The sequence below is a fragment of the Siphateles boraxobius genome, unplaced genomic scaffold (genome assembly GCF_051911475.1).
Source record: "Siphateles boraxobius isolate OS27281-9 unplaced genomic scaffold, OSU_SipBor_1 68, whole genome shotgun sequence".
Taxonomy (NCBI): Eukaryota; Metazoa; Chordata; class Actinopteri; order Cypriniformes; family Leuciscidae; genus Siphateles; species Siphateles boraxobius.
The window spans coordinates 13,930,479-13,956,815 of NW_027509195.1; the positions used below are offsets into that span (position 1 = coordinate 13,930,479).

Here is a 26,337-nt window from a genome sequence, read left to right on the forward strand (position 1 = left end):
TCCCAACTCAAGGACTCCAATCGAGATGGCGAGCCAAAAGAACTCGGATCTATATGTGGTAGGACAAGCGGACTACACATTCACCGCGACTGAACCTTTCCCTACCTGGATTATTATTGCTCAACCAGTAATTAACTGACTTCTGACCGGACTCTGTCTCACCCGTGACACACATTGCGGTTTTATTTTTATTTTCCCATCTCCTTTCTGTTTTTTTCTCCCGATTCGTCGGCAGCATATCATCCTGCCATTGAACTGAACTTTAAGTAGCATTGTGTTTTGTATGTGTCATTGACAACATTTTGTTCATGTTGTTTGTTTGTTTGGTTATTTTATATTGAATACACACACTACAATCTAAAATCTATGACTCCAGTGTACTCATTCACAACCCAGGCTCCGTGACGATCTATCTTCTGTTGCCACATAGCATCCGCAGTCAACTGCCTAGCTTATAACTGCTACATGAGGAAAGGAAGCATCCTATCATTCTTTATAAAGATCAGCACAGCACCACACTCATTTTGCGGGATTTTAATCAACAATTAGGTCAAAGTGGAAGAAATCATATGCTTTCCAAGCTGAGGAAAAAATATTGGATCATTAAAGGTAATGCAGCTACTAGGAAGATCATATCTAGTTGTGGCCATTGTAGACGTCTCGGAGTTAAGGTTGGTGAGCAGAAGATGGAAGACTTGCCGAAAGAGAGCCTCATTCCCGACCTTCCTCCATTTACGAACGTAGGAGTGGATTATTTTGGTCCTGTAGGGGTCAAAAGAGGACGCTCAATTGTAAAACATTATGGGGTCATCTTTACCTGCATGGCAAGTAGAGCAGTTCATCTGGAAGTCACCTATTCCTTGGACACTGATGCCTGCATTAACTCTCTACGCACATTTATTTGCAGACGAGGACAAGTTGTTCATATAAGATCAGACAATGGGACCAACTTTATTGGAGCAGAAAGAGAGTTAAGAGAAACACTCAGTTCATGGAATAAAAGCAAGATTCAAAAGGCAATGCTTCAGAAAGGTGTTCAGTGGAGTTTCAATCCTCCAGGAGGCCCCCATTATGGAGGAGTGTGGGAGCGTGTGATCAGAATGGTCAAGAAAATTTTGAGTTCCATCTTACATCAGCAAACTTTGGATGATGAAGGATTTCATACTGTGCTATGTGAAATTGAGGCCATTCTAAATGATGGTCCAATAACAAAGCGGTCAGATGATCCTAATGACCTAGAGCCACTTACTCCAAATCACCTTCTTCAAATGAAAGGCAAACCAGTTCTACCACCTGGACCCTTTGACCAATCAGAGATATACAGCAAGAGGAGATGGAAACAGGTTCAATATATGTGCGACTTATTCTGGAGAAGATGGGCAAGTGAATACTTGCTTTGCTTCAAGAGCGACAGAAATGGAACAAGGAAACGAGGAGCTTTGTTCCTGGTGACATCGTTGTGATTGTGGACTCTACAGCCCCACGTGGATCCTGGTTGATGGGACGACTCTTGGAAGTTTTTCCTGATAAAAATGGACTTGTATGTTCTGTGCGAGTACAAACTAAAACCAATATACTTGAGAGACCTGTGACAAAGCTTTGTCTATTGTATCACAGCCTGGAAAATTAAAGGACTGATTGCAAAGACTATATGTTCTAACAAACGGAAGATTGTGTTAAATATGTTATACAGTGTCGCTTTGGAATGTAATGGCTCTTTGTATAAATATTGTATTGAATTTGAATATCTACCTGTCATGTACAATTTGGGGCCGGTGTGTAAGAGCCATTATGTTCTATTTAAATGTCTGTTGTAGTTCCAGTGGGAAACACTGGGTGGAGTATGGGTTTTATTTTGGTATATAGGTAACCAGAGAGCAAGAGACGTTTCGCGTGATTTTTTTTCCCAAACCACTTCAGCGGAAATCCCGCCCTGCAGCCGATTTCATTGGTTTAGGTTACAGTGACGGGTAGGTTTAGGGATCAGTGTTTGGTGTAGGCAATCAGTACAGTGATTGACATGACCAATGAAAACTTTAGAATCGGCTGCAGGGCGGGATTTCCGCTGAAGTGGTTTGGGAAAAAAAATCACGCTAGGTGTAATGAATGAGGGAAGCAAACAATTTTTGACCGTGTCAGAATCATGTAAGGACATGCTAACTGGTGATTGCAATGTGTTTGAGCATTAGAACTGAGACAAATAAAGTAGATAAATGCAGTACTGGACTGGAAGTGCATTTGTTTGGAGCCACGCATCAGATAGCCTTTAAAACACCTCTAAGTGACAAGATGTTCATTTTTTGCTACACTTGGAATGCAACCTCCGAAGGCAGCATTTTTAGGCATTTGGATGCAGCCATTTTCCATAACGAATGACTCCAATGAATTGGTTATTTTTATTGAATCAAACGTATACAGCTTACAACAAAATGTGAGACTTTAACAGAGGTAGAAATAGTAAATAGTACATAAAATTAATAATGCAATGACACTGGTTACTTTAACTAGAAGTAACGTAACAATGTGACGTGTCAACTTTGACTCTCCTTCCACTGCAATATGGTGTGATGTGGGGAACAGCAGGCCGTGATCTGTTGTGTAAATATCAGCGCTGTTCCAAGTGTTGCGGGCGAGGCTCTAGATCTTTACAGCTGCATCTGTGGAAGTATGATGAGGTGCTAAGTGTGTCATAAAGGCAGATCAGCACTCTCTAAATCAGGTGAGGGCTCTTTTATTCTTCAGCTTTTTAAAACTTTGAGCTAACTGCGGCTTAAATAATTACACCATGCACTGATGTTTAACTGCATCGTCAGAGGTGCTGAAAAATAATTTGCTTGGTGAATTTCTTCTTTCTTCATAAGCCAAGGAAACTGTTGAAAGAGCGACCCACCATGATTTACGGGTACTACTTAAGGCTTTACTGCTTATGTCAAAACTACTGATTATTTTTCCAACCTAGACCGGAGATTTTTCTCTCTTAATAATTCCATCTCTTAAAGATATTTAAGAAATTTTAATAAAATTAAAATGAAAGAATATTTACCAAGCATGTTTTTATTTTTCAGTTTATAAATAAGGTATAGATGTCATGGTTGATCATATATATATATATATATATATATATATATATATATATATATATATATATATATATATATATATATATATATATATAGCTTAGCATAAGGGAACACACTAATGCTAAAGTTGACTAAAAAGAGGAATAAAAAAATCATCTTTTGGAAATTGATCTTAATGCCTTAATTAAAAAAAATGAGGAAAAATCCAACCTTTAAGGACATTAATTTTCTATGTGAATGAATAATGTATCGTAAATAAATAAACGTTCTTCCTTAAAATACAGGGTGCATTACGTCAGGACACCCCGATGTTAAATTCCCATAGAGGCAGGCAGATTTTTATTTTTAAAGGCCTGTTATTTCATGGATCCAGGAGCATCCTGATAAAGTTCCCTTGGCCTTTGGAATTAAACTATCCCCACATCATCACATAGCCCTTACCTAGAGATACCTATAGTTTGGAATGGTTGTATTTCAGTTAGCCTAATAGTTTGATTTGTATTGAGAGATGATCTTATGGAAAGTCATGCCAATCTCTAGGTATATATATTAATGGAATCAGCAGCTGAAATTATTTAGGAAAATTCTGATATTAGAATAGAATGTTGTTTGTAATTTTGTTCTGAAACAACACCAATGTCAATATTAACTCCTTAACTTTAAATAAAAAGTGTGTTAAAAAAATTAAGCAATTTTACAGTTCATTTTTTTTTTGACAAAAACAGTTTTATAAAACAAACTTCACATTTCAGCCATTAAACTTATACAAAATCAAATAGTCTAGCAGGAGAAATAGATTCATTTTTTTGTAACCTGTTTTTTCGGAACCCTAATGGTGTCTAAATAAGAATTTTTGATGTTGCTGAGGTGAACTAATGTCCCATGGGGTTTGTTTGGCGGCCATCTTGAAGTGATGTCAGCGCTAGAGGGCGAAAAATGGCGATTTTCATATCTCCTGAACCACACAACATACAAGGACAAATGAACCCACTTTCTCATTTAATTCTGACACCAGGAATCAAATGGAAAGGTTATTGACATGGTACAACCACTCTTTATTCGTGAAAAACAGGCAAATAACACACTTTAGGCTCATAACGATGTAACTTTTGCTATTTTGTTTGTCATAGACCCATGAATGAGGCATCTATAGACTTAACAATGCAACGGATTTTGGCGAGTCATGGCTCTGAGCAAGGATTTTGTAGAAACATATGGGTTACCACATTTGAAGAGGCTGGCAGGCTCTCTAAAGAAATACCTCACAATTGGGTGTAAGTTGTACCCCTTGGGGGCAAGAGCTGCCCAAATTTGACCTACAGTAAAGACATACTATGGTAAAGGGGTGGCCCATGAAACAGGGAATGCGTATAAGGGTTTATCCTACGGTGTGACTTGCATAGGAATTTTGTATTAAACATTACTCTGGATCACAGTGTCATAGAGACAGGATCACCATGAAGCCATCAAGCCATGCCCTAGTAACAATTTAGAGCACCCTAGTAACAAGTTCCATAGACTTCCATGAAAGAGGTCAAAGGGATTATCTTTGGATAGAAGTGTCATAGAAACATGAGGGTGAGCTCATTTGACTCCGGGCAGTAAACAGCCAATCACGAATCACCTTCAACACTTCCTAGCCATACCCTAGCAAACATTGTAGAGCACCCTAGCAACTAAACCCAAAGAGGGATATCTTGAAAACGGGTACATGGGAACCTATTTCTCCTGCTAGACTAAAAAGTTGTGAAAAAATACTTCACAAATGTTGTTTGTGTTCCACATAAACATAACAGTATTTGGATTTGGAATAATAGTGGCCGAATTTTCATTTTCGCTCAACTGCACCTTTAAATGTATTTAACAAACCTGTAATAATTCAACATTTCTTCATCGTAATCCAACAAGGTGGAATATTGAAAGCATTTAAGACCTGTTGATTTAGTACCAAGGGTGTAAAAACCCCTATAAAATAATTGTTTAGAAAATGGAAACTTGGACCTGCTGGATCTTCACAGATGAGGAAATGAAGTGCATACAGGAAGCCAAATTCAATAAAGCTGAGGTTCAATAACTTTCAAAAGGAAACAGAATGGAAAAGCCTATGATGTTGTCCCTTGATGGCATAACTCTGCATGAGTGTGAACAGCACACCCAGAAAAATTAGGTTAATCTTTCCATCACTATGGTGTTAGCAACCAAGCAACATACACCTTGCCAAGTTAAGCCACATGCTATACTTTATTGCATTTTTAAATGTTCCAGTTTCATTTATTTTCCTCCTGTTTACCTGGAGACAGTACAAATATGAGTTCTGACATGTTTTTGCCTACCTTTGAAAGAACTGGTGTGGATTTTCAATGTGGTTCCAGACTTTTCGACCCCATTGGATGTATACAAGTCTGTTTTCCTGTGGATATGAATGACACATGGAAAAACTTATGATAAATGCACATTGATTAATGGTTTCTTGATGGTCTAAAAGGCTGTATCATGTATATTTCTTTGAACAATCAAAATAAACACTTACATCATGGTCTAGACATATTGGTAACAAACATGGAAATCGCACATCAAACCCATAACTGAATTTACGCTGAAATACACAAACCATTCAATACATAATACTATTTATTGTGTCATAAAATAAACAGAATCCTATCACACATTCATTTATTCAACCAGTTCCATATCTGACATTAACCCGCATGCAAAAACCATTAGTCATTTACAAATCAAATAGCCCTCATGAGAGAAACAGTTCTGAGTGTAATTTTGTCTCACTGAGCAACTGGTTACCAAGCTGTACCGTTTTGTGGTTCATTTGCAAAAAAAGTAAAACAAAAAAAGCCTCACGGCAACATTAACTACAATGAAACTAAAAAAAGCACAATTAAAATACAAAACAGTCAACGTTCTCAAGTACGTTAATAAAAAGAAGCATGGTAAGATCCAAATAGAAAAATATTTTCTAATAACTTTTTGAAATTCATGGTACATCCACCTTTTTTGAGCCTCTGACACAATATTAATATTAAAATTACAATAACATTTTTAAAAAGTGGGAAGCATCTATCTGGTTGGCTGGAGTTTTTAATCTGGGATACAAAACTGTGTTTACAAGATCTCAGAAAGAACGAATTGCAGGATTCATCAAGGTTATTGCAATTTGTGACATCAAATTTTGTAAGCTATTCAAGTGTTTTGATTGACACAGTAAGTCTTAGCAAACAAATTAGAATTTTTTTTCTCACTTGTATATTCTTCTTTTTAATCTCTTTAATGCACTTTACTCGCCCCTATTTGTAATAGAAAAGAGTCGATAGTTATTTTACATGTCAGTCAGACAGTCACTTTTTTATAACGCACAGCCTATAAAGGAAATTTTTCTAAATCTCTACATTGATTACATGACACTTATTCTGATTTAATGGCATACATACGTTTTTTTATTTAGAAATAAACATAAAACACTTCAGTAACTACTAGAAAAGCACACATCCTTAAAAACAAGGTTGCATATGGGGATTTTCACAACAAAGCCATAGAAGAACCATTTGGGTTCTCCAAAGAACCTTTCAGTGAACATTTAGAAGATATAAGCATTCAAAACTAACAGTCTCTCACTTCCGCCAATCTTTCAATCAATGATTTCGATGACATCACTCTACACTTCAGCTTCTCATCAGATTTTCTGTCCAATCAAATGCTCTCTAGGATCTGAAGAGCCTTATAATTGTGCCGTGCTGTATCAGGCTCAAGTGAAAACATAACTGGAACCGTTCTTATAACCATTCGGCCCGACGGAGGAAAAGATACCAAAAAAGAAACTTTATTTTTTGAGACTGCTCTGTGTGGATGAACACTAGATCACCCAAGATCCCAAGCTGCATTAAAACTCTACTTTTACTGATGTTCTTCAGATCTAAAATGCATCTGGTTTTATATACCCAGCACACAACATCCATAAAACCACAGGGTTCACAGACGACAGGCACTTTCCTGGCTAGGGTTTTCAGGAGCCTGGGAGCTCCTGGCTTAGGCTGTTATCCAAAAGGTCCGTTTAGCTCCTTCACCTGTGGGCCATAGACAGGTGTGATGCTGCCGCAGCCAAGGTGAGCCTCCAGGGGCCATGTTTACCTGCACAAGTTAGTCTGCCTTGATAGGGGTGATGGTCTTTGAGGAATCATTGGGGTGAAAGCAAGAATTCAGTCTCTTGCGCATTTCCTGGCTTTGGCTAACGCAGACCCACATGTACTGCACATTCCATGGCGCAAGTCAGATGTGAGAGCCTGGTGTTGGCGGCTCGACACCCCCAATTACACACCCTCACGCTGCAATCACATCCTCCCTGTGTGCACTTAAGCAGATCACAGAAATACAAACCTAATGACCCAGAGGGGGGGGAAATGAATTCTTAAATACATTATTATCCTGGCAGTGCACTGAGTGTTCATTTGGGATTTTCTCAGTAAATAATATTCATTGATTATAATATTATTAAAAAATATTTTTGATGATTTGACATTTGTTTACTTACCCATTGGCCTATCAAGTAATTTTCATTGCTTTCTTATGTATAAATACACTTCGTCCAACAGTCTGGGGTTGGTACAGTTTTTTTAATGTTTCTAAAATTATTCTCTTATCCACACCAGGCTGAATTTATTTAGTTAATACAGTGAAAACAGTAGTATTGTAAAATGATTAAAATAACTTTTTCTATTCTAACAAATTTTCAATTTTTTTTTATACATTTTCAAAAGTAACTTTTTCCTGTGACGGCAAAGCTGAATTTTCAGCATCATTACTCAAGTCTTCAGTGTCACATGATCGTTCAGAAATTATCCTTAGAAACATTTATTATTAGCAAAGTTGAAAACAGTAGTTATTTTTGTAGGAACTAATACAATTTATTTTCAGGATTTTTTTTAACGTTCAAAACAACAACATTATAAATGTCTTTAATGCCATTTCAATTTAATGCATCTTTGCTCAAAGTATTTTCTTTAAAAAAAAAAAGACCTTACCGTTTTGACACCGCAAAGACAGAATTTAATTAAAAAGTCTGTTTTTGGTCATTTTTGTGTGGTCCACCATTTAATATAATAATGAATCTATAAAAATAGTAATAAAGATAATTACCCAAAATTTTCCAATATTGAACCTCTGCTTTCTTCCTCTGTTGAAACTGATCAGACTTGTTTATGCCTATTGGAATGTAAAGAGAAACAAGCAGAGGATGGTGTAACCACATTTGCCACTTGGCACCCACTAGTCATTAAAATGTGGTGGGATGAACCCGTTAGAGGTTCCCCTCATTGAGGATAATTATGTCAGGCCATCGTTAAGCCATTTTTTCCGCTAACGTCCCGCACAGATGTTTTGGACATCCGACTCCATTAATAGTGTCAGTGACACATTTTTTCAGTGTTTGTCAGCCTCGCCTCATAATGGGGGAAAAGGGAAGTTTGTGGCTTACCTCTGAAATTCTAGAGGTAATAAAATGCAGTTTGACCGACGGGATGAAAACAGATTTTCGTTTTTAACAAAATTAGAATGCAAGACTTATGTAAGTTGTAGGTCACGCCAGGTCACAAGGAAACGGACGCGATAAAGGACGAGATTCTGTGACAGGCCGGTCAGTGACTCTCAATTTCCACTTTTTCAAGGCATGGCGTGCGTTCTAGACTCATCTGGATTTTCTCAAGATGCAAGTCATAATCAAAGCGGGTTTATTGCATCCCAGCCACTCCACTGAAGTGAGAAAAGGTCGGGACAGTAGTGGAATGTCCAGTGGGAGGAAGTGAGATGATAATTTAAGCTGCTGGAATGAGTAGAGCCTTCCTCGCGGTCAAAACAGAACAGCCCACACCAAAAGTAGTAAATAATTTTGTGTCATATATTTATGGAAATGTATCAAAAGTTTAAGAGTCATTGACCATGCATTGCTATCATTTGCAGAGGCTCCTCTTAGCTTTCAAAGTCAAAACAACCATAGTTACAGTCAATAGGTCAAGGTTTGGATGACACTCTTAAAAAAGGTTCTAAAAGGGGGGTTTGCTATCTTAATCTAAACAACCTTTTTTCACTACAAAGAACCTTTTGAGGAATGGAAAGCTTCCATGTACTTTAAAGGTTCGTCATGGACCTAGATGGCAATAAATAATCTTTATTTTTATGAGTTCTTAACTACAACATCTGGCTGCAAATACTGATTAGATGTTAATATCTCAACATAGGAGTTGTTCGTGAATATTAATTACCTTTAGTCTCACATAGCCAGACCTTCAGACAGTCACAGACGACAGAAGCTTTCATTGGCCAAGGCCGTCTGACTGACATTTAAAGCAACCAATCACAGTTCGTTTTGTTCAGCATCATGTTTAGGGGCGTGAAAATCTAACATTGATGTCCCTATACAATAAAAGACCGTGTGTAAAACTCTTGGATGTATTTTAAAGACTATACAATGAACTTCATACTTTGAAAATCCAGCATTTAGTTGATCCTGATAAGCGCTCAGTGTCACAGTTGTAAACACGACAGCTTTCTTCTTTCATGAAGGGGTTTGGCATCACAGCGGCTTTGTTTTCAGGTGGGCAGTTAAAGAATATGACACACAAATGTAGAACATAAGCACGTAGACCTTTTCAAGATCCAAACAATTCCTAAACAACTAAAATTCATTCCAGCCTTATATTTCTTGTTGAAAAGGCTGTTTTGCAATGAAATGTCGCATTGTGGAAGTAAAATGGATTGCAAACAGCAATTCATGTCATCTTTAAATAAATAGTATGTCATGTAAAAATGGTCCAAAAAACAAAACAAAAAACTTTTGTAATTTAGACGGAGAGGGTGAGAATCACAACACAGCTTAACAAGAAACAGCTGAAAACGTAAGGAATCATAGATCCAGAATAACAAACTCCTAACACCAGAGTTTGTGAGTAAACATTCAAGGGACACAAAATGGCCAAGTTCCAGAGAGAAATTAATGAACACAACAAGCTTAGACTCATCTGTTCCTCTGAAGGGTTTGTTTGTTTGTGTAGGCTGGAGGAGGTAAAGGGGAGATGGGAGTGAGGTGGGCCTTGAGTAGATCATCACAGGGAACCTGAAGAAACACAAATCAGACAAAAAAAGCAGACAAGAATATCCTTCACTTTCTGTTTTGCAGGTTGATACAGATATCACACAAAACAAAAAGTGTTGATGAAAAAGGACATGAGCACATGCAAACCATATGAACACACAAAAGCTAAAACCTGACTATGAAATCTTATTATTTTTATTTGGTCTTTTGTTCCTCTTTACCCTAAACATCCTTTGTGCGCGTGTGGGAGAACGATCAGCATATTTGTTTTGCTGCCATATGAACCTAATAAAACTGACTCAAAGATCTCTAAAGGCTCGGCGCTGGTGAGAGCCCATGAGGTTATTGTTTTTGCTGGTAATTAGTTTTATTAGCTGTTCGTGAGCACCCCATTTAAACTGCACAGCTCATTTGAAAACAAAAAGGAAATGTTGGGTATTAGTCAATTTAGATATTTTTAAGCACTTACAACTGAAAACATCCAGCCCTGGCAGAACTCTTACACTAAGGTAAATAATATTAAAGGCACAGTATGCGGTTTCACCGCTAGAGGTCCCTTATTCAAAACGATGATAAAGGCGTAGCTTGATGACGCTGTGAATGAGTGTGGAATCATGGGAGTTGTCATCTTTACCTCCAGAGACGAATGAAAGCAATTTTGTCATTTATGCTTATTTATTATTAAAGTTACGTTTAATGTTCACCACCTCCTCCGCCCCTGAATTTGAACTTTGTTACAGTTACGTTTGATCACTAAAAGTCCCATTATTTAATTCGAAGGAAATTGAGGATACCGCAGATATGACGTCAAAGACAGGCGGCACAATGACACGGGCCGTTACACTGGTTAAAAAAGCTGATTCCTTCGGATTTAAACAATATTGGAAACATTTGGGATAATGCAAGTAGACAAGTCAACAAAATATATAATTTTTTTGGTGGTTTTTGTATAGTTTAATCCAAAAAACGTAGCATTTGTAAATCTTAATTTCAACATTCACATTTCATTTATTCATTTAGCAGACGCTTTTATCCAAAGCGACTTACAAATGAGAACAATAGAAGCAGTTAAACTAACAGTAGGACAACAATACTTAAGTGCTATGACCCCTCTCAGTTTAATTTAATGCAGTTTTTTTTTTAAATAGTAAAATAGAAGAGAACGTGTTAGTATTACTGGATCAAGTTCTGCCGAAAAAGATACGTCTTCAGCAGTTTCTTGAAAGTGACTACTGATTCAGTAGCTCTGGTTATTAAAATCAAAAGCTGTATATCAGTTGATTAAATGGATTTGAGCTAACAAACTAACAATGCATAATTGTACTTTTAACTAACGTTAACAAAGATTAATACTGTAACAAATGCATTGTCCATAGTTAAGTAATGCATTCACTTACATGACCTAATGGGACCCTAAAATGTTACAAATAAAATGTGAATGCCACTTGTGATGTTCCTCAAATTTTATCTAAAAATAACATTGAAAACATTGTTTTCAGAAGTGGCTAAACTATAAATATAAACTACCATTTAAAATTCAGTAGGGGAGGTCAGTAATATAAAAAAAAGAAAAAAAGAAAAGATATTAAGGATGCATGCATCACTGCATGTAAAACTACGTTTTAAAATATTTTTTTTCCACTAACCTGGTATAGTGATGATAGGATGGTGTATAGAAATAAAAGTAATTTAATTATTATTTAAACTAATGAACACTGAGGAACAATGGGAACACTGAAACTCCAACGACATGAACGCAACTCCGCTACAACTTGTCAACTAATTGATTTGTTAACTTGTTCGCAACAGTTTGCAGTCTGTTTTTCATTCATAACCCTTTTATGCAAAAACAAAACAAATGCCAGCTCATCTTTCAGCCTAGAATAGTTGAAGGGTGTGCAGACAGTTCTGAGGCTTTTCACTTCATCAATCCTCTACAGAGGAGAGTTGAGGAATGGAAGGATGCTTATCTCCTTGATCCATTTCATTTCAGCACACTTAAAAAAATGCCTGAATGAGGAAAAAAGACAGAAACTAGAAATAGGAATTGTGCCAGAACACAATATCACTGTTTTACAATGTTTGGGATCAGATTCAGGGTTTAGTAATGCAAAATTAACACAGCAATGACAGCTCACAGCTCTATCCTAATAAAAAAACATGCATCTAGTACAGTTTATGACATCACATGTTAAATCTCTGCCTAAGATCTTTCTTTATTTTCATAGGAGATCTTAATTATGTTGAACTAGGCGGCTCTCTTTGAGGTGAGTTTAAGTCTAAGACAGATTCATTAGTCAGATGTCAACCTGACCTGGTATAAACTCTTTAGGGAGTTTAGATAGCAGGCCCAGTCTTCCATCTTCCACTGCAAACGTCCAGTAGGCACATTATATTACACCCCTACATCTTCCCACTTCGCAAGCACTCTGAGAAACAGGTATTACGCTAATCCCTGTCGCCAATTTATCTTCAACACATATTGCTAATGCTGCAACAAATTCAATCACGTCTGTAGGGCTCGCTTTAGACAGGAGAAAGATAAAAAGAAGTGAAGTAAACTGATAACAAGTTATTTTATTGAAACAACATATTTACATGTAACAATTAAGTTATAAAAAAGATTATTAAAAAGTATCAAAACAAAAATACAATTTAAAACCTTTTTTTTCCATGTTTTAATCTTCATTTCTTGGGGTGGCTTTGCTGTCCTTTCCATTCTTCTTTGTGAGACCACTGAAGTATTTCTCTCTGAAAGAGTTGTGACCCTGGTATGAGGTGAAGCGAGGGTCAGCAAGGTGCACTAGTTTGTCCGAATTCTGCAAGAAAGCATTTTAAACAGTTTAAAATAAAGAACACCAGACAGATATTGCAGGATTCAAGCAGTTCTTCAATGGCAGTGACTTGAAATGATGCATATTCATTTTTAAACAACAGAAAAGTATTGTTTTAACTTCAGAAGAGTGCTTTTGTCAATACGAAATCAGGGTTATTCCACCAAATATTGATTTCTTAACTCTTCAGAAGTTAAAAATTAATATGAACTTGTTTTCTTTGCATCATTCGAGAACTAAAACCACATCTATTTTGAATAATACATTTTTCTTGAGCAGCAAATCAGCATATGGGAATGATTTCTGAAGGATCATGTGACACTGAAGACTGCATGGAATAATGATGCTGGAAATTCAACTTTGCATCACAGGAATGCAGTACATTTTTTAATTTATTAAAATAGAAAATATTTCAAACTGAAATAATACAGTTTTACTCTATTTTTGATTAAATAAATGCAGTTTTGATGATGAGCATAAGAGACTTCTTTCAAAAAAATACAAAAAAAACTAATTTCCAAGCTTTTGACAGGTACTGTACATTAAAAACAAAAGGCACGCTAAAGAAAAATGGCAGAAACAGGCATAAATGTTTGGCTTAGTAGAGCACACTTTTAAGTTTTCCCTTCACAAGCTCACAGTCAAGTGCCTAATGACAGACAGCAGAGTGTTAAGTTCCACAGATTTTCCTGCTCAGAGTGGAGGCCAGGATCTTAAGCAGAACCTGCTGGAGGGAAGCACACTGCGCGCAGGCTAACGAGGTGGCAGAAAGACTGAGCTCAAAGTGATGACTCCAGATCTTTGCCTGCAAACCATCAACGGCACCTTCTACAACACAATCCCTTCTGCCAGTCAGCAAGGACTCGGTTCAGGTCACACGCGCCGAGCCCTTCGTTTACAACACAACTTGCGCAAGACAGACCACACAAGCCCACAGGAACAGACCCTAGTGTCTGTAGCGGCCTAAGTGGGCTGTAATGTCAATCAGAATTACAGGATGAACAAATGAAGAAAAAAAGCACAGAGAATCTCATGCAAACAGTCACGAAATGTCAAAGTCCTATTTCACTCCACTTACGTCAATTTTTAAGAAAATTTTTTGTTTTTTGCATTATTTTCATGACAATTATGCATATTTATCCCATTCAAATATATACTTTTTTTAAAGAAATTATCCTATTATAAAAGTCTAAATTCAATCTGTTCATCACATAAAGCGATCAAGTCTCTTCAGAATAATTCGGACTAAACCGCATATATCAATAATCGAATTCATATGGATTAGTTTTACGATGTCTTCATGAACTTTTTGAAACGTCAAAGTTTCAGTTGCATAGCTGTCTACGGAGGGACAGACAGCTCTCAGATTTCGTCAAAAAGATCTTCATTTGTGTTCCGAAGTCTTACAGGTTTGGAATGACACGATCGTGAGTAATTAATGACAGAATTTTCATTTTTGAACAAACAGAAAAAACAAACAGATCTTTGATGTAGATACTTTACAAGGGGAGATGAGGACACAGATTATGTGTGCCAAAATGCAAAATGTAAAGAGAAACAACAGAGTAAGAGATGGAAACAGAGAGAAAGAAGGACACAAGGCAGGAACAGGGCCTCATCTGGACTCAGAGTTGTTTGACAGCACTAGACTAATGCTAGATCTGCTAAGCTCCTGAAAGTTTTGTTTTCCGTTCTAAAAATAAGCTTTACTGGGTAATATTTATCCCATAAAGCAACAAGACATGGTCCTTCTGTTTCAAAAAAAGCAACAGAACCCACGTGAAGAGCATAGTGGGAACAGTGTAACACGGCCAATCAAGGACATTATGATAAACATACATAAACAACAAGCAGAGGACACTATTCAGATGTTTTTTCAGCTACTGCTGGACATGAGGAGAAGTTTGGCAGAGATCTCCATAATCGTACTGAGGGATCTGATGCCAAGACCACATACTTGAGCTTTTTTTTTTTTTTTGTCTTTCGGGTTTGAAGCAAGTTCAGGAGGAAGACAAGGACAATGTATCTGTAGGTAACATATTCGTTCCAGGTTTGGAGCATAGTCAGAGGAGACACATGTCAGTCTGCGTAGATATTCGTGAGTGTGTTTCAGGAAAGCTTTTATGGGAACAATTTGGGGTTTTGAAGTGAAGTGGCTGTCAAATCCAAAGATGGATTATTTTCCATAGAATGTGTGATTAAGTCATTAAAGCAGCGAGTCAATCACAGCCAGATGGCAGGTTATTTTCAGAGCATTCAATGCGGCGCCATAAAAGACGTAACCGTATTAAACATATTCAGGAGCACATGCCGACAGTTTACATAAATCAAGTTCATCTTAAGAGCAAGGGGTCTTCACCCAAAAAAGCCTCACATACCTCAGGCTCCTTGGTCTTCTCCATTGTAATGAGTCTTCGTGATGTGTGGCTGGACAGAGTTTGTTCGCAGTTGCTGATGAGAGTCAAACAAGGGTGAAGAGGTACCATCTCCTCACAGTACCTGCAGACAAAAGTACAGTTTTTAGATCAGCCAGCTGTCCACTTATCATGAAACACCTTGATAGTGGGGATGTCACAACCATCAACTGTTTCAAAATTGCACCACTGCTCACTTGTATCACATGCACTGCATAGCAATGGAAAATAGGTGATCAATTAAATGATGGCTGACGTTTTTTTACATTCCCTGCCACTTATTCCCTACTCACTTTGGAAGCCAAACAACGTTGAAGTTACCAAAATAAACACAGAAGCAATGCATGAATATAGCCACATTTATATTTAAGGCTTTAGCCAATCATCAAGGACAACATTTGACATCTTGCTATAGCAATAACAATATGTTTCTTACAATATATAGCAACAAAATTGCAGCATTTGTTGGGTTAAAGACAAAACTTCACTAACTTTCACCTTTACTCCTTGTATTTGTACTTGCAAAGTGACTTACATTAACATGAAGCTAGATCGGTTGCGGTTCAGTGAGGGAGTCGATTGTGAACTCAGTACCGTCTCAGGACGAATAACTGACCTAAATGAGTTGGATTCAAACTGAGCAAATTCAAAGCTGTGTCCAAAATTCTCATTAATGACTCAGACTTTATTTTCTCAGGAAGTTGGTGTCATTTAATGTGAGTGTCTCAATACTAAAATGTTTTATAATTACGTGTTTTGACCAGTGGAATAAAAAAGTTAACTTTAAGCCAGGTGCACATTGTGCGATTTAAAATAGTCCTTTGCGATTGGTGCTTGTCAGACTGTACTAACATGATCATCGCTGTGAGCCATGACACACTATAAGATCTCAGTTGTCATTAATGTCAGACTGTGTGACAGTCAAGATGCGTTAAAAACGGACGCACGCAAGAAAACTTGTCCAGAGTTTTACATCATCAATCAAAGACACGTTCGGTGATGTGAGCCGCATACGCAGGATTGAAATGGTGGCTACAAAGAAATCTAACGTTTATTTTGGTTATGGCTTGTTTTGAAAAACAATTTGACGGTCGTAGAAGTCACATTGGAGGACTGGGAGTCAAATCTTCTGACACTACCAGAATTTTGTCTGAGCTAAAATTTGATCGGTCATTAATCGGCTGTCGGTGAACATGTCAAACTAATAATGAAAGACTTCATATTTTAGCCTAGGATCAGAAGTTTTTTTTAGGATTTGCTAAATTTGTCTCAGACGGCCAAATCGTGGCCAAAATCACACAGTGTGCACCCGGACTTTAGGAAAGTCTTACGTATTGCGACTAAATTACCTGGTATCTGTATGATTGTTTTAGAACAAATCTGCAAAACTAGATGTCTTCGTAAAGCCACTCATATCAGATTATAGGCAAGAGTTTGAGCTTTTACCTTCTGGTCTGAGATTTAGGATGCCAGTGTTTGTTTTCAGTAAAACTGAACTGTACATTGTTTGTTTATGTGTGAACGCATGTTGAAATGTTGCTGTGTGCAAAAAAAAAAACGGTGCGCGCTTTAAAGGCCGATTTAAAGAAATAACAAATGAAACAATATATAATCGCAAATGGTGACTAGATTGTTGCCACAATTTTTTTGCCACAACTATGCGAAACACTGAGAAAATCCAAACTATTCATTGTTCCAAGAGGCTGTGAAGACAGTTAGTAGGGACATTAACTCAGCAGGGAGTTGAGCTGGTGGGCTGTTAACATTCACGCGCTGACAGACGCGTTCGCACGCACCGACTAACTTCATTTTTCAGACGATTACGTAAATATGACTAGTGCCTGAAATCAATGAAAAAATCTTTCCGAGGGCTGCTAGCTGTAGCTGAACCTTATCCACACAAAGCCACTGATCCACAAACCATTGCACACACGCAGTTAGCTCTGTTTCAAACAAATCATAAATTATGTTCCCTCTTTTCACCAGACCTGACAAAGCAAAACAAGGAGCCATACAAAGCATACATATTCTCCATCGTACTGTTTACATGGAGCTACTCCTGTCACCTTGGAGAAATGTCTAACAAATGTCAGCTTTCCAGTAAAGAGCCCTCTTGAGAACTCTGTCCATAGAAATCACCTGACAGAATCACATTTCTGAATATAAGGCAATGAGTCAGAACAGAGTAGTGCATTATGGGGTACTAATGACTGACTAATGTCCCATGTGGATTACACTCATCTCTGCTTTCTCTTCATGACGTCCATGTCCGGTAAAAGAGATTATTCTTCTGTTTGCAACAATATGCACTGTGCAGTGGTAACAAAACAATTAAAGTAAAGGTCAAAGATGTGTCATTTGAAGCAAAAGACTCACTTTTTCACCATCATGTTGATGTCTACATCACTGTGGACAGCATTCAAAATACATTAGGATGTTACTCTATCATCCCTCCTTTAACTTTGTTTGTTACGACTGAACTGATGTGTCACCAGAAATCAGGAAATCTTGACATTTACTATGGCAGATGTGTTTTCATCTGGTCTGGGGATGGATTGTGAACTTTATCCACAGGATGAAGTGGATGAATCGGATACAGAGGGCTGTTTCCACTTCTAACTGTTACAAGGGTAATCAACATCGAAGCCCCAGATTCCAGCGGCAGTCATCCGCTTCTCTGACACCAAATTTATAAACAAATGCTGCTATACTAAGGCCAGCTTCTGAAGATCGTTCACGACGCCAGCGCCTCCTTGTGGTCTGATGTTACTGATTGGTCTCAATTGAATCCTTTCTGTCTGTCAGCAAACTCAAACATAGTCAGATCAGCAGTCATTTTATCATCTTCTGAACCGTCGGGCAGACATGCTAGTTCAGTTCTGTCAAGTTTGGTTCTGACACTTTAGCTTGGTGTCTGTATTCTGATTTTTCCTGTTAGACTCTTGTGGCCACCAAGGATGTATTTTTGTTGATAAAAAATACAGTACCGGTACTATTGTGAAATATTATTCAAAAGTAACATTTTTTTTAAAAATGTTTTCTATTTTAATATATTTTTCAATATAATTTTTTCCTATGATGTAAAGCTGAATTTTCAGCATCATTACTTCTTTCTTCAGTGTCACAAGATCCTTCAGAAATTATTTGAATATGCTGATTTGCTGCTCAAGAAACATTTATTATTATTATTATTATTATTATTATTATTATCAGTGTTGAAAACTGTTGTGCTGCTTAATATTTGGTGGAAACTGTGATACTTTTCAGAACAGCAAAAACATTTATTTATTTTAAATAAAATCTTTTGTAACAGTTACATTATTAATGCCCTTACTGTCACTTTTGTTCAATTTAACATCCTTGGTGAATAAAAATTATATATATATATATATTTATTTTTAATTACTAATCCAACATTTTTGAATGGCTGTGTGAATCAAACAATTATTTTGTTAACATTGTGCCGGACACACTTTGAAATGAATAAAAACATAAATAAAAATAATTGTGAGATACATGATTTTATCGGCAAAGATGACGCAAGCTAAATTCATGATTGTTGGCATCAGCAATCCTGAGGGAGTGAATCCCGTAACTACATGATGTAAAATCTGTCTACAAGTGAGATGGAGGTGAGGTAAATGCATAGATCACAAGCAGCGGGTTCCTCTGAGTCACTACTCTTCCCGGGCCCTGTAATCAGTGGATAGCACGATCTGTGGACACCGCTGTTTGTGGTCAGTGGAAAATACCCCACGTCTTCACACCTGCTCCACTGCTGGGCTGACCCCAGGTCAACAAGCCTGAGCAGGTTTAACACTCCACTGAAACAGGGGGGTTGAGCTACAGATATGCTTTGTGCTCATATTTACAGACATAAGAGGGTACAAGATAGCCCCCTAGTGACTGATTCAGTACACATATGCTATATCTGATGTAGAAAGTGCATGTGATCATTCATCCTGATTAGATTTACTTACTCTGGTCTGTAGATTGGTAGCCAGTAGACGAGACGTCCACCTAAAACCAAGTGGTGGGCTGCAAAATTCAAGAGGTCGGCAAATATATCACTCAGATGATAAGCCATTGAAACAGGGACGTGATTCTCTCCAGAGCTGCATTGGGATATGAAACAAAAAAATATAATCAATAGAAGAAACTCAAGAGTGATAGTTCACCAAAAAATTTGAAAATCCTTCATTTACTTGCAGTCAAGTTGTTCCAAAATTGTTTCTTCCATGAACAGAAAAAAAAAAAAATCTAGATCAATTTTTGAATGTGCTGGCCGCTCTTTTTCATGGAATAAATCGGGACAGAAAGTTTCAAGCTTCAAAAAGAACAAGCACCTTAAAAGTACTATATACTCATTAAGTAGTCCATGGTATTTGTACACTATTAAAAGGGTGACTGATACATTGAACATTGCCTTTTTGTTTCACAAAAAGAAAATCACATGTATTTGAAACATAAGAACCAGTTTCCAATACACAGAAGCAACATCAATGATAATTTTTCATTGATAATCAAATCAAAGATAATCAAATGTCTCAAAAAGACATTATTATTTATATTAATATTAGTAATAAGTATATGTTCTAACTGTCATACAAAATGTTCAAATTACCATTCAAAAGTTTTTTGTTTTTTTGCAATTAAATCAATCAAAAGTGACAAAGACATGCATCATGTTTCAAAAGTTTCTATTTCAAATAAATGCTGTTTTTAAACATTCTATTAATTAAAGAATCATGAAAAAAAATCAGCGCAACGGTCATAAGAAATATTTCTTGAGCAGCAAATTAGAATGATTTCTGAAGGATTACGTGACACTAAAGACTGGAGTAATGACTGCTGAAAACTTAGCTTTGCCATCACAGGAATAAATTACATTCAATGTATTTTTTTTATCAAATGAATAAAATGAGCACAAGAGACTCTTTCAAAAAGAATTTAAGAAAATCTTACTGACCCCAAACTTTTGAATGGTAGTGTAATTGTACACTCACCTAAAGGATTATTAGGAACACCTGTTCAATTTCTCATTAATGCAACTCCAAACTGAATGTCAGAATGGGAAAGAAAGTTGATTTAAGAAATTGAGCGTGGCATGGTTGTTGGTACCAGATGGGCCGGTCTGAGTATTTCACAATCTGCTCAGTTACTGGGATTTTCACGCACAACCATTTCTAGGGTTTACAAAGAATGGTGTGAAAAGGGTAAAACATCCAGTATGCGGCAGTCGTGTGGGCGAAAATGCCTTGTTGATGCTAGAGGTCAGAGGAGAATGGACCGACTGATTCAAGCTGACAGAAGAGCAACTTTGACTGAAATAACCACTCGTTACAACCGAAGTATGCAGCAAAGCATTTGTGAAGCCACAACACGCACAACCTTGAGGCGGATGGGCTACAACAGCAGAAGACCCCACCGGGTACCACTCATCTCCACTACAAATAGGAAAAAGAGGCTACAATTTGCAAGAGCTCACCAAAATTGGACAGTTGAAGACTGGAAAAATGTTGCCTGGCCTGATGAGTCTCGATTTCTGTTGAGACATTCAGATGGTAGAGTCAGAATTTGGCGTAAACAGAATGAGAACATGGATCCATCATGCCTTGTTACCACTGTGCAGGCTGGTGGTGGTGGTGTAATGGTGTGGGGGATGTTTTCTTGGCACACGTTAGGCCCCTTAGTGCCAATTGGGCATCGTTTAAATGCCACAGCCTACCTGAGCATTGTTTCTGATCATGTCCATCCCTTTATGGCCACCATGTACCCATCCTCTGATGGCTACTTCCAGCAGGATAATGCACCATGTCACAAAGCTTGAATCATTTCAAATTGGTTTCTTGAACATGACAATGAGTTCACTGTACTAAAATGGCCCCCACAGTCACCAGATCTCAACCCAATAGAGCATCTTTGGGATGTGGTGGAACGGGAGCTCCTTGCCCTGGATGTGCATCTCACAAATCTCCATCAACAGCAAGATGCTATCCTATCAATATGGGACAACATTTCTAAAGAATGCTTTCAGCACCTTGTTGAATCAATGCCACGTAGAATTAAGGCAGTTCTGAAGGTGAAAGGGGGTCAAACACAGTATTAGTATGGTGTTCCAAATAATACTTTAGGTGAGTGTATAGTCTTGTACTATTTGTTGAGCTAGTAGCTTATTTGATGACTGGCTCACATCTAAAAAGTGTTTCATGTGGTTCTATTAAAAATGCAGGTGGATAAAGGTGATATGCTTACAAATCCTCAGGAGGTTTGATGATATCTTTATTAGATCCTGTTCTCCTTGTGGACTCACGAATACCATATGGAGCTGCATAAGGGAAACGAAAAACACTTGAAGCTTTAAAACAACAGTTAACGGTAACAAATAAAAACAAAACAAATGTGACTTAATGGTGAAGTGTGCCATTTCTACGCCACTAAACGTATGCGATTAAACATCCAGCTTAAGCTACAGTAGTAACGGTGTTTTGGAACCTGGTAGCTGGTGTTTAGCTTTCAGGTATACCATAGTATTTGAACACAAAAAAAATGACACTCTTCACCTTTAAAGGCCTTCAGTTTGTAGGAACATACGGTCTGTAACAATGGCATCAAACAGTGGGTTTTTTCTCCAAACCGCTTTGGAAGCATCAGACACCATGACATCCACGTAAAGACTCTCATTCCCGTACTGCCGCAGGTTTGCTCTGATGTTCTCATCTGGTCCTCTCCATTTCTGATCCTTCCTGCTGGCTTTTCCTGCAACAGATTTAAATGCTCAAAGGTGCACACTCACAGCAAACTCACTGACAAAACCTACATTGTGTGGAAAACTTGAAAGGAGAAAATGATAGTGATGGTTTTAAAAAAGAAAAACTTACCAATTCCATGGATAGTGTTATAATCAATGTCTGTCCCACATACATAAGCCCCAAAGTGTGAACACGCTACCAGAAGACTACCTGAAAAACAAGAGAGTAACACAGCGATCATGAGATAATTAAATAAGTGGTCACTTGAATATATCTGACTGTAGATCTTTATATATGCTTGACACTTTAAAAGTACGGCCTATAAGGATTTCCAGGCATCCAGAGATGTTTCAACTAAATAAGCACATCTGGCCGGCAGATGTGGTGACAGAAGACTTCTGATAAAGCCTGGCAACATCATGGCACGCTTCAATTTTACAGTGAGCCTCGCTTTGGGAAAAACCCTGAGAAAGAGAAATGCAGCCCCATGCTGTTTAGAAAGCCAGCAATCCTTCGTTTGACTAATGACACTCGAAAGTGGTCCTTTCAAAGTCAAAAGAAAGAGTAAAAGTGGGCCAACTCTGAGATGGAGAAGTGAGAATTCTTGTGAGCCATTACAAAAGATTGTATAAAAGTCTGCTCCTGGATCCTGTTAGATGCAAATAAGAAACAGAATATGATGGCTCAAATCCTCAATCATCCAGACAAGCTGTCAGATGTGATTTCACTCAGAACGAGACAAAAACTTGCTTCAGTTTGGCCCAAAATGAAGAGTCAAATCTCTGATTAACAACCTGCCAAACCAACAATCTACAAGACTAAATGATTCATTTGCAGAATAAAGATATCTGATTTTATAAATGTGTTTGATTAGAAACTTATACAGTCACTGACAACTAGTATTAAAAGTAAAAGAACCTTCAATATAAAGTCATTAAATAATTAAAGAAATTAAATAGTACTTAATTGATAAAATAATTCTTCCACCAAATTATACAGTTAATTAATTGTAGGCTCTTTAGGATTGACAAGCAACAAAACGAAGCAGAGAATATAGTATTCTGGAAAATATTAAATTTATGATGCCTTGGTTAATATAGAATTTAAGCGATGGTAAGTTAAGATATTAATAAATGAATACAGCGAGGATCCATTAAATTGATCAAGTGACAGTAAAGTCATTAACGTAACAATAAAATCCTATTTGAAATTGTTTTCAACACTGATAATAATAAGAAATGTTTTACCAAATCAGCGTATTAGAGGATCACGTGACACTGAAAACTGGAGTAATGATGAAAATTCGGCTTTACCCTCGCAGGAATAAATAGAAAACAGTTATTTTAAACTATAAGGATATTTCACAGTATGACTGTTTTACTGTGTTTTGATCAAATGAATGGTGAGCATAATAGACTTCAAAGACTTCTATCTGCACAGACTTTTCCTTACCTGTTCCAACAAAAGGATCGTAAACCAAATCATCAGCCTTTACTTTGGCATGATTGGCCATGATGAAAGAGAGGCCAGCGTCCATACTAGTGTTCCCAATGAAATGTCTCTTCTTCACACTGTGAGAGCGAATTAATTCTCTCTGACCATCTGCAATCTGATAAAAAAAGGAGAAAACCTATTTAACATTTAAGAGTTGATAAGGTATGTTACCTTTTGTTTTAAGAACATCATTCAGCTTTAGTATCTAGGGCACAATTCAAGCATTTTACAAATCCATACAATCGTCAAATGTGAAGTCTTGCACACATCACTAAAGAAACATTCTGAAACATTATATATCTGGAAAGAGCTGCTCACCCATCTCCCAAAGTACAAATGGAAAGGATCCTCTGGGATGTCATTAGGATCAGAGCCATAATCCTCCAGCAAACAGAAAATATGTTCTGGATCCTTTAGATTGACCTTCCCTTCAAACGGCAGGAAGTCTAGAGCCTGTGTCAAAAATACATAGTTAAGACATTAAAAATAGCAATTGAAGGAGCTGTTACTAAATTAACACTAATTATGGATTGTATGCCACAGAATTAGGCATTCGAAGCGTACAAACATGTAAAATACTTACATCAATCTTATTGATTCTGTCCTTAAACTCTAACGTTTTGTTGAAAGTGTAGACATTGATCTTATAAGTTGAATTCTGTTGTAGATATGGAGCCTGTGAAGAATTCATACAAAAGAGACAGTTTATTCAGAGATAAACTCTGTAAATCTCAAAGACACATTGTACTTTACTGTGAGGGAAACATGAACAAACCATGCTTTCTGCTGGATACGCCAACAATGACCTCCTCAACTCGTCTGCTGTTCTTCCATGACCCCAAAGTTCAAAAGCAGACCTTGAAATTGAAATCAATATTAAACTTTACATAAATTCAGCAATTTAATAAATGTCACTGTATTTTTTTTTTATCATAGCTGATTTTAGTAACACTTTACAATAAGGTTTCATTTGATTACGCCAGTTAATGCGTTAGCTAACAAACTAACAATGAACATCATACTTTTTGCAGTATTTATTAATCTTTGTTAATAAAAATCCAATTGTTCACTCTTTGTTCATGCAGGTTCACATTGCCATAAAGGTTCACCAAAAAATAAAAAATTCTGTCATCATTTACTCACCCTCATGTTGTTCCAAACATGATTGAATGTAATTTCTTCTAAACACTAAAGAAGATATTTTGAAGAATATGGGTAACAAAACAGTTAATGGGGCCCATTGACTTCCATATTATGTAAAAAGAAAATATAATTGAAGTCAATGAGGCCTATCAACTGTTTGGTTACCAACATTCTTCAAATTATCTACTTTTGTGTTCAGCAGATGAAAGAAATTCCTTCATGTTAGGAAAAACTTTAGGGTGAGAAAATGATGACAGAATTTTCATTTTTGGATGAACTATCCCTTTAACTAATGCTAACCACTTTTTATATAAAGTTAAATGCAAAATAAAGTAAATGGTGGAAATATAGTTCTTTGTTTAAGTTAACTAATGTTAGGAACAAATGAAATATAATATATCATATTGACAAAAACACCCATGTTTTAATCCATGCAATATTCACACATTGATCTTAAGCCAGTCATTAACTACATTAAAATATATGCAGAGTTCTGACTGGTCATAGGGTCACTGAATCATATGCAAAGTAACTCAAAATGTAGGTAAATAAATGTCGCTGAGTAAATGCAATTAGGTTCATATTTATAATAGTTTGTTATCCTATGCATTTTAAATGTAATTTAAATAATAAAATATTACAACCTACTTGCCACAAACCGTTCTGGACATGACACTCCGTACATCATCTTCCGATAAGCCATTTAGTTGCCAAAAGGGGGACTTATGAGGAAAAATGTTGAATTGTTAGAAAATAAAAAACAACTTAGGACAAAATTCTTATGTCAAGTAAAAAAGCTATTTCAGCATTACCTTTTCTATGAATGTTTCTGATGTATCAAATGACTGGTTCCTTAGAGACAGCAATGCTTTTATTTCCTGCAATAAATAATTCAAATTGCGATTCATGAATGTATACCAAATACAGTTCAAAATAAAATAATTAACTATACAATAACGTTACTGAACTGAGCTGAGCTGTGCAAAAAATAGTAGGCTATGAATAACGAGCTCATTAGTTCAAAATACACTCTGACAGTTTAATCCAATAAATAAGCATTTTGACACAAAGATCTAAGTGTACTGAAGGTTTAGAGTTTGTACCGGTAATCTAAAATCGACGTTATCATGTGCCAGATGAAGTAAATATTGTTTGCAGCACGCCCGACCAGAGTGGAGCGCCATGTTTGTGTGCAACATTTAACATCATCCGATGGGTATATTATGCCCGTAACAACAGTTCCTATTTGGCATCCCCAGTGGCCCGTACGTAAATTGCCTGCGCGAAAATCTCCTAAAAGGATTAGATAGTTGCATTTTTCAATGCCTGTTTTAACTAAGTCTTACCCATGAGTAAAATTAGGTTAATTGCCTATGTGCTCAACATAACGGTCTCTTCGTGAAAGCCGAATAATTTTTCACATATGATTTTGCGAATCTTTTTAGAAAATGGAAACCTGATAATGTGTCACCTGATAATATCTTTTAATCTTATTTACACACTCAACTTCTTAAGGGGCTAAAA

At 36.8% G+C, this 26,337-nt stretch overlaps 1 protein-coding gene across 2 annotated transcripts; it reads right to left on the reverse strand.

The window, feature by feature from the left end:
* Positions 1–8,961: 8,961 nt before the first annotated feature.
* On the reverse strand, positions 8,962–26,034 carry trmt11 (tRNA methyltransferase 11). 2 transcript variants are annotated; one of them, XM_077214954.1, is made up of 14 exons: positions 25,917–26,034; positions 25,626–25,691; positions 25,462–25,535; positions 24,446–24,527; positions 24,254–24,346; positions 23,989–24,123; positions 23,629–23,785; positions 22,306–22,386; positions 22,019–22,183; positions 21,680–21,752; positions 19,405–19,539; positions 15,389–15,509; positions 12,839–12,995; positions 8,962–10,197 (listed from the first exon to the last, which is right to left on the reverse strand). In XM_077214954.1, exons 1-13 carry the CDS (start codon positions 26,010–26,012, stop codon positions 12,855–12,857), a joined length of 1,419 nt encoding a protein of 472 aa, XP_077071069.1. In that variant the 5' UTR covers positions 26,013–26,034; the 3' UTR covers positions 8,962–10,197; positions 12,839–12,854. The 2 variants fall into 2 exon arrangements, with proteins under 2 accessions (XP_077071069.1, XP_077071070.1); XM_077214955.1 differs by lacking the exon at positions 8,962–10,197 and adding an exon at positions 11,107–12,186.
* Positions 26,035–26,337: the final 303 nt, after the last annotated feature.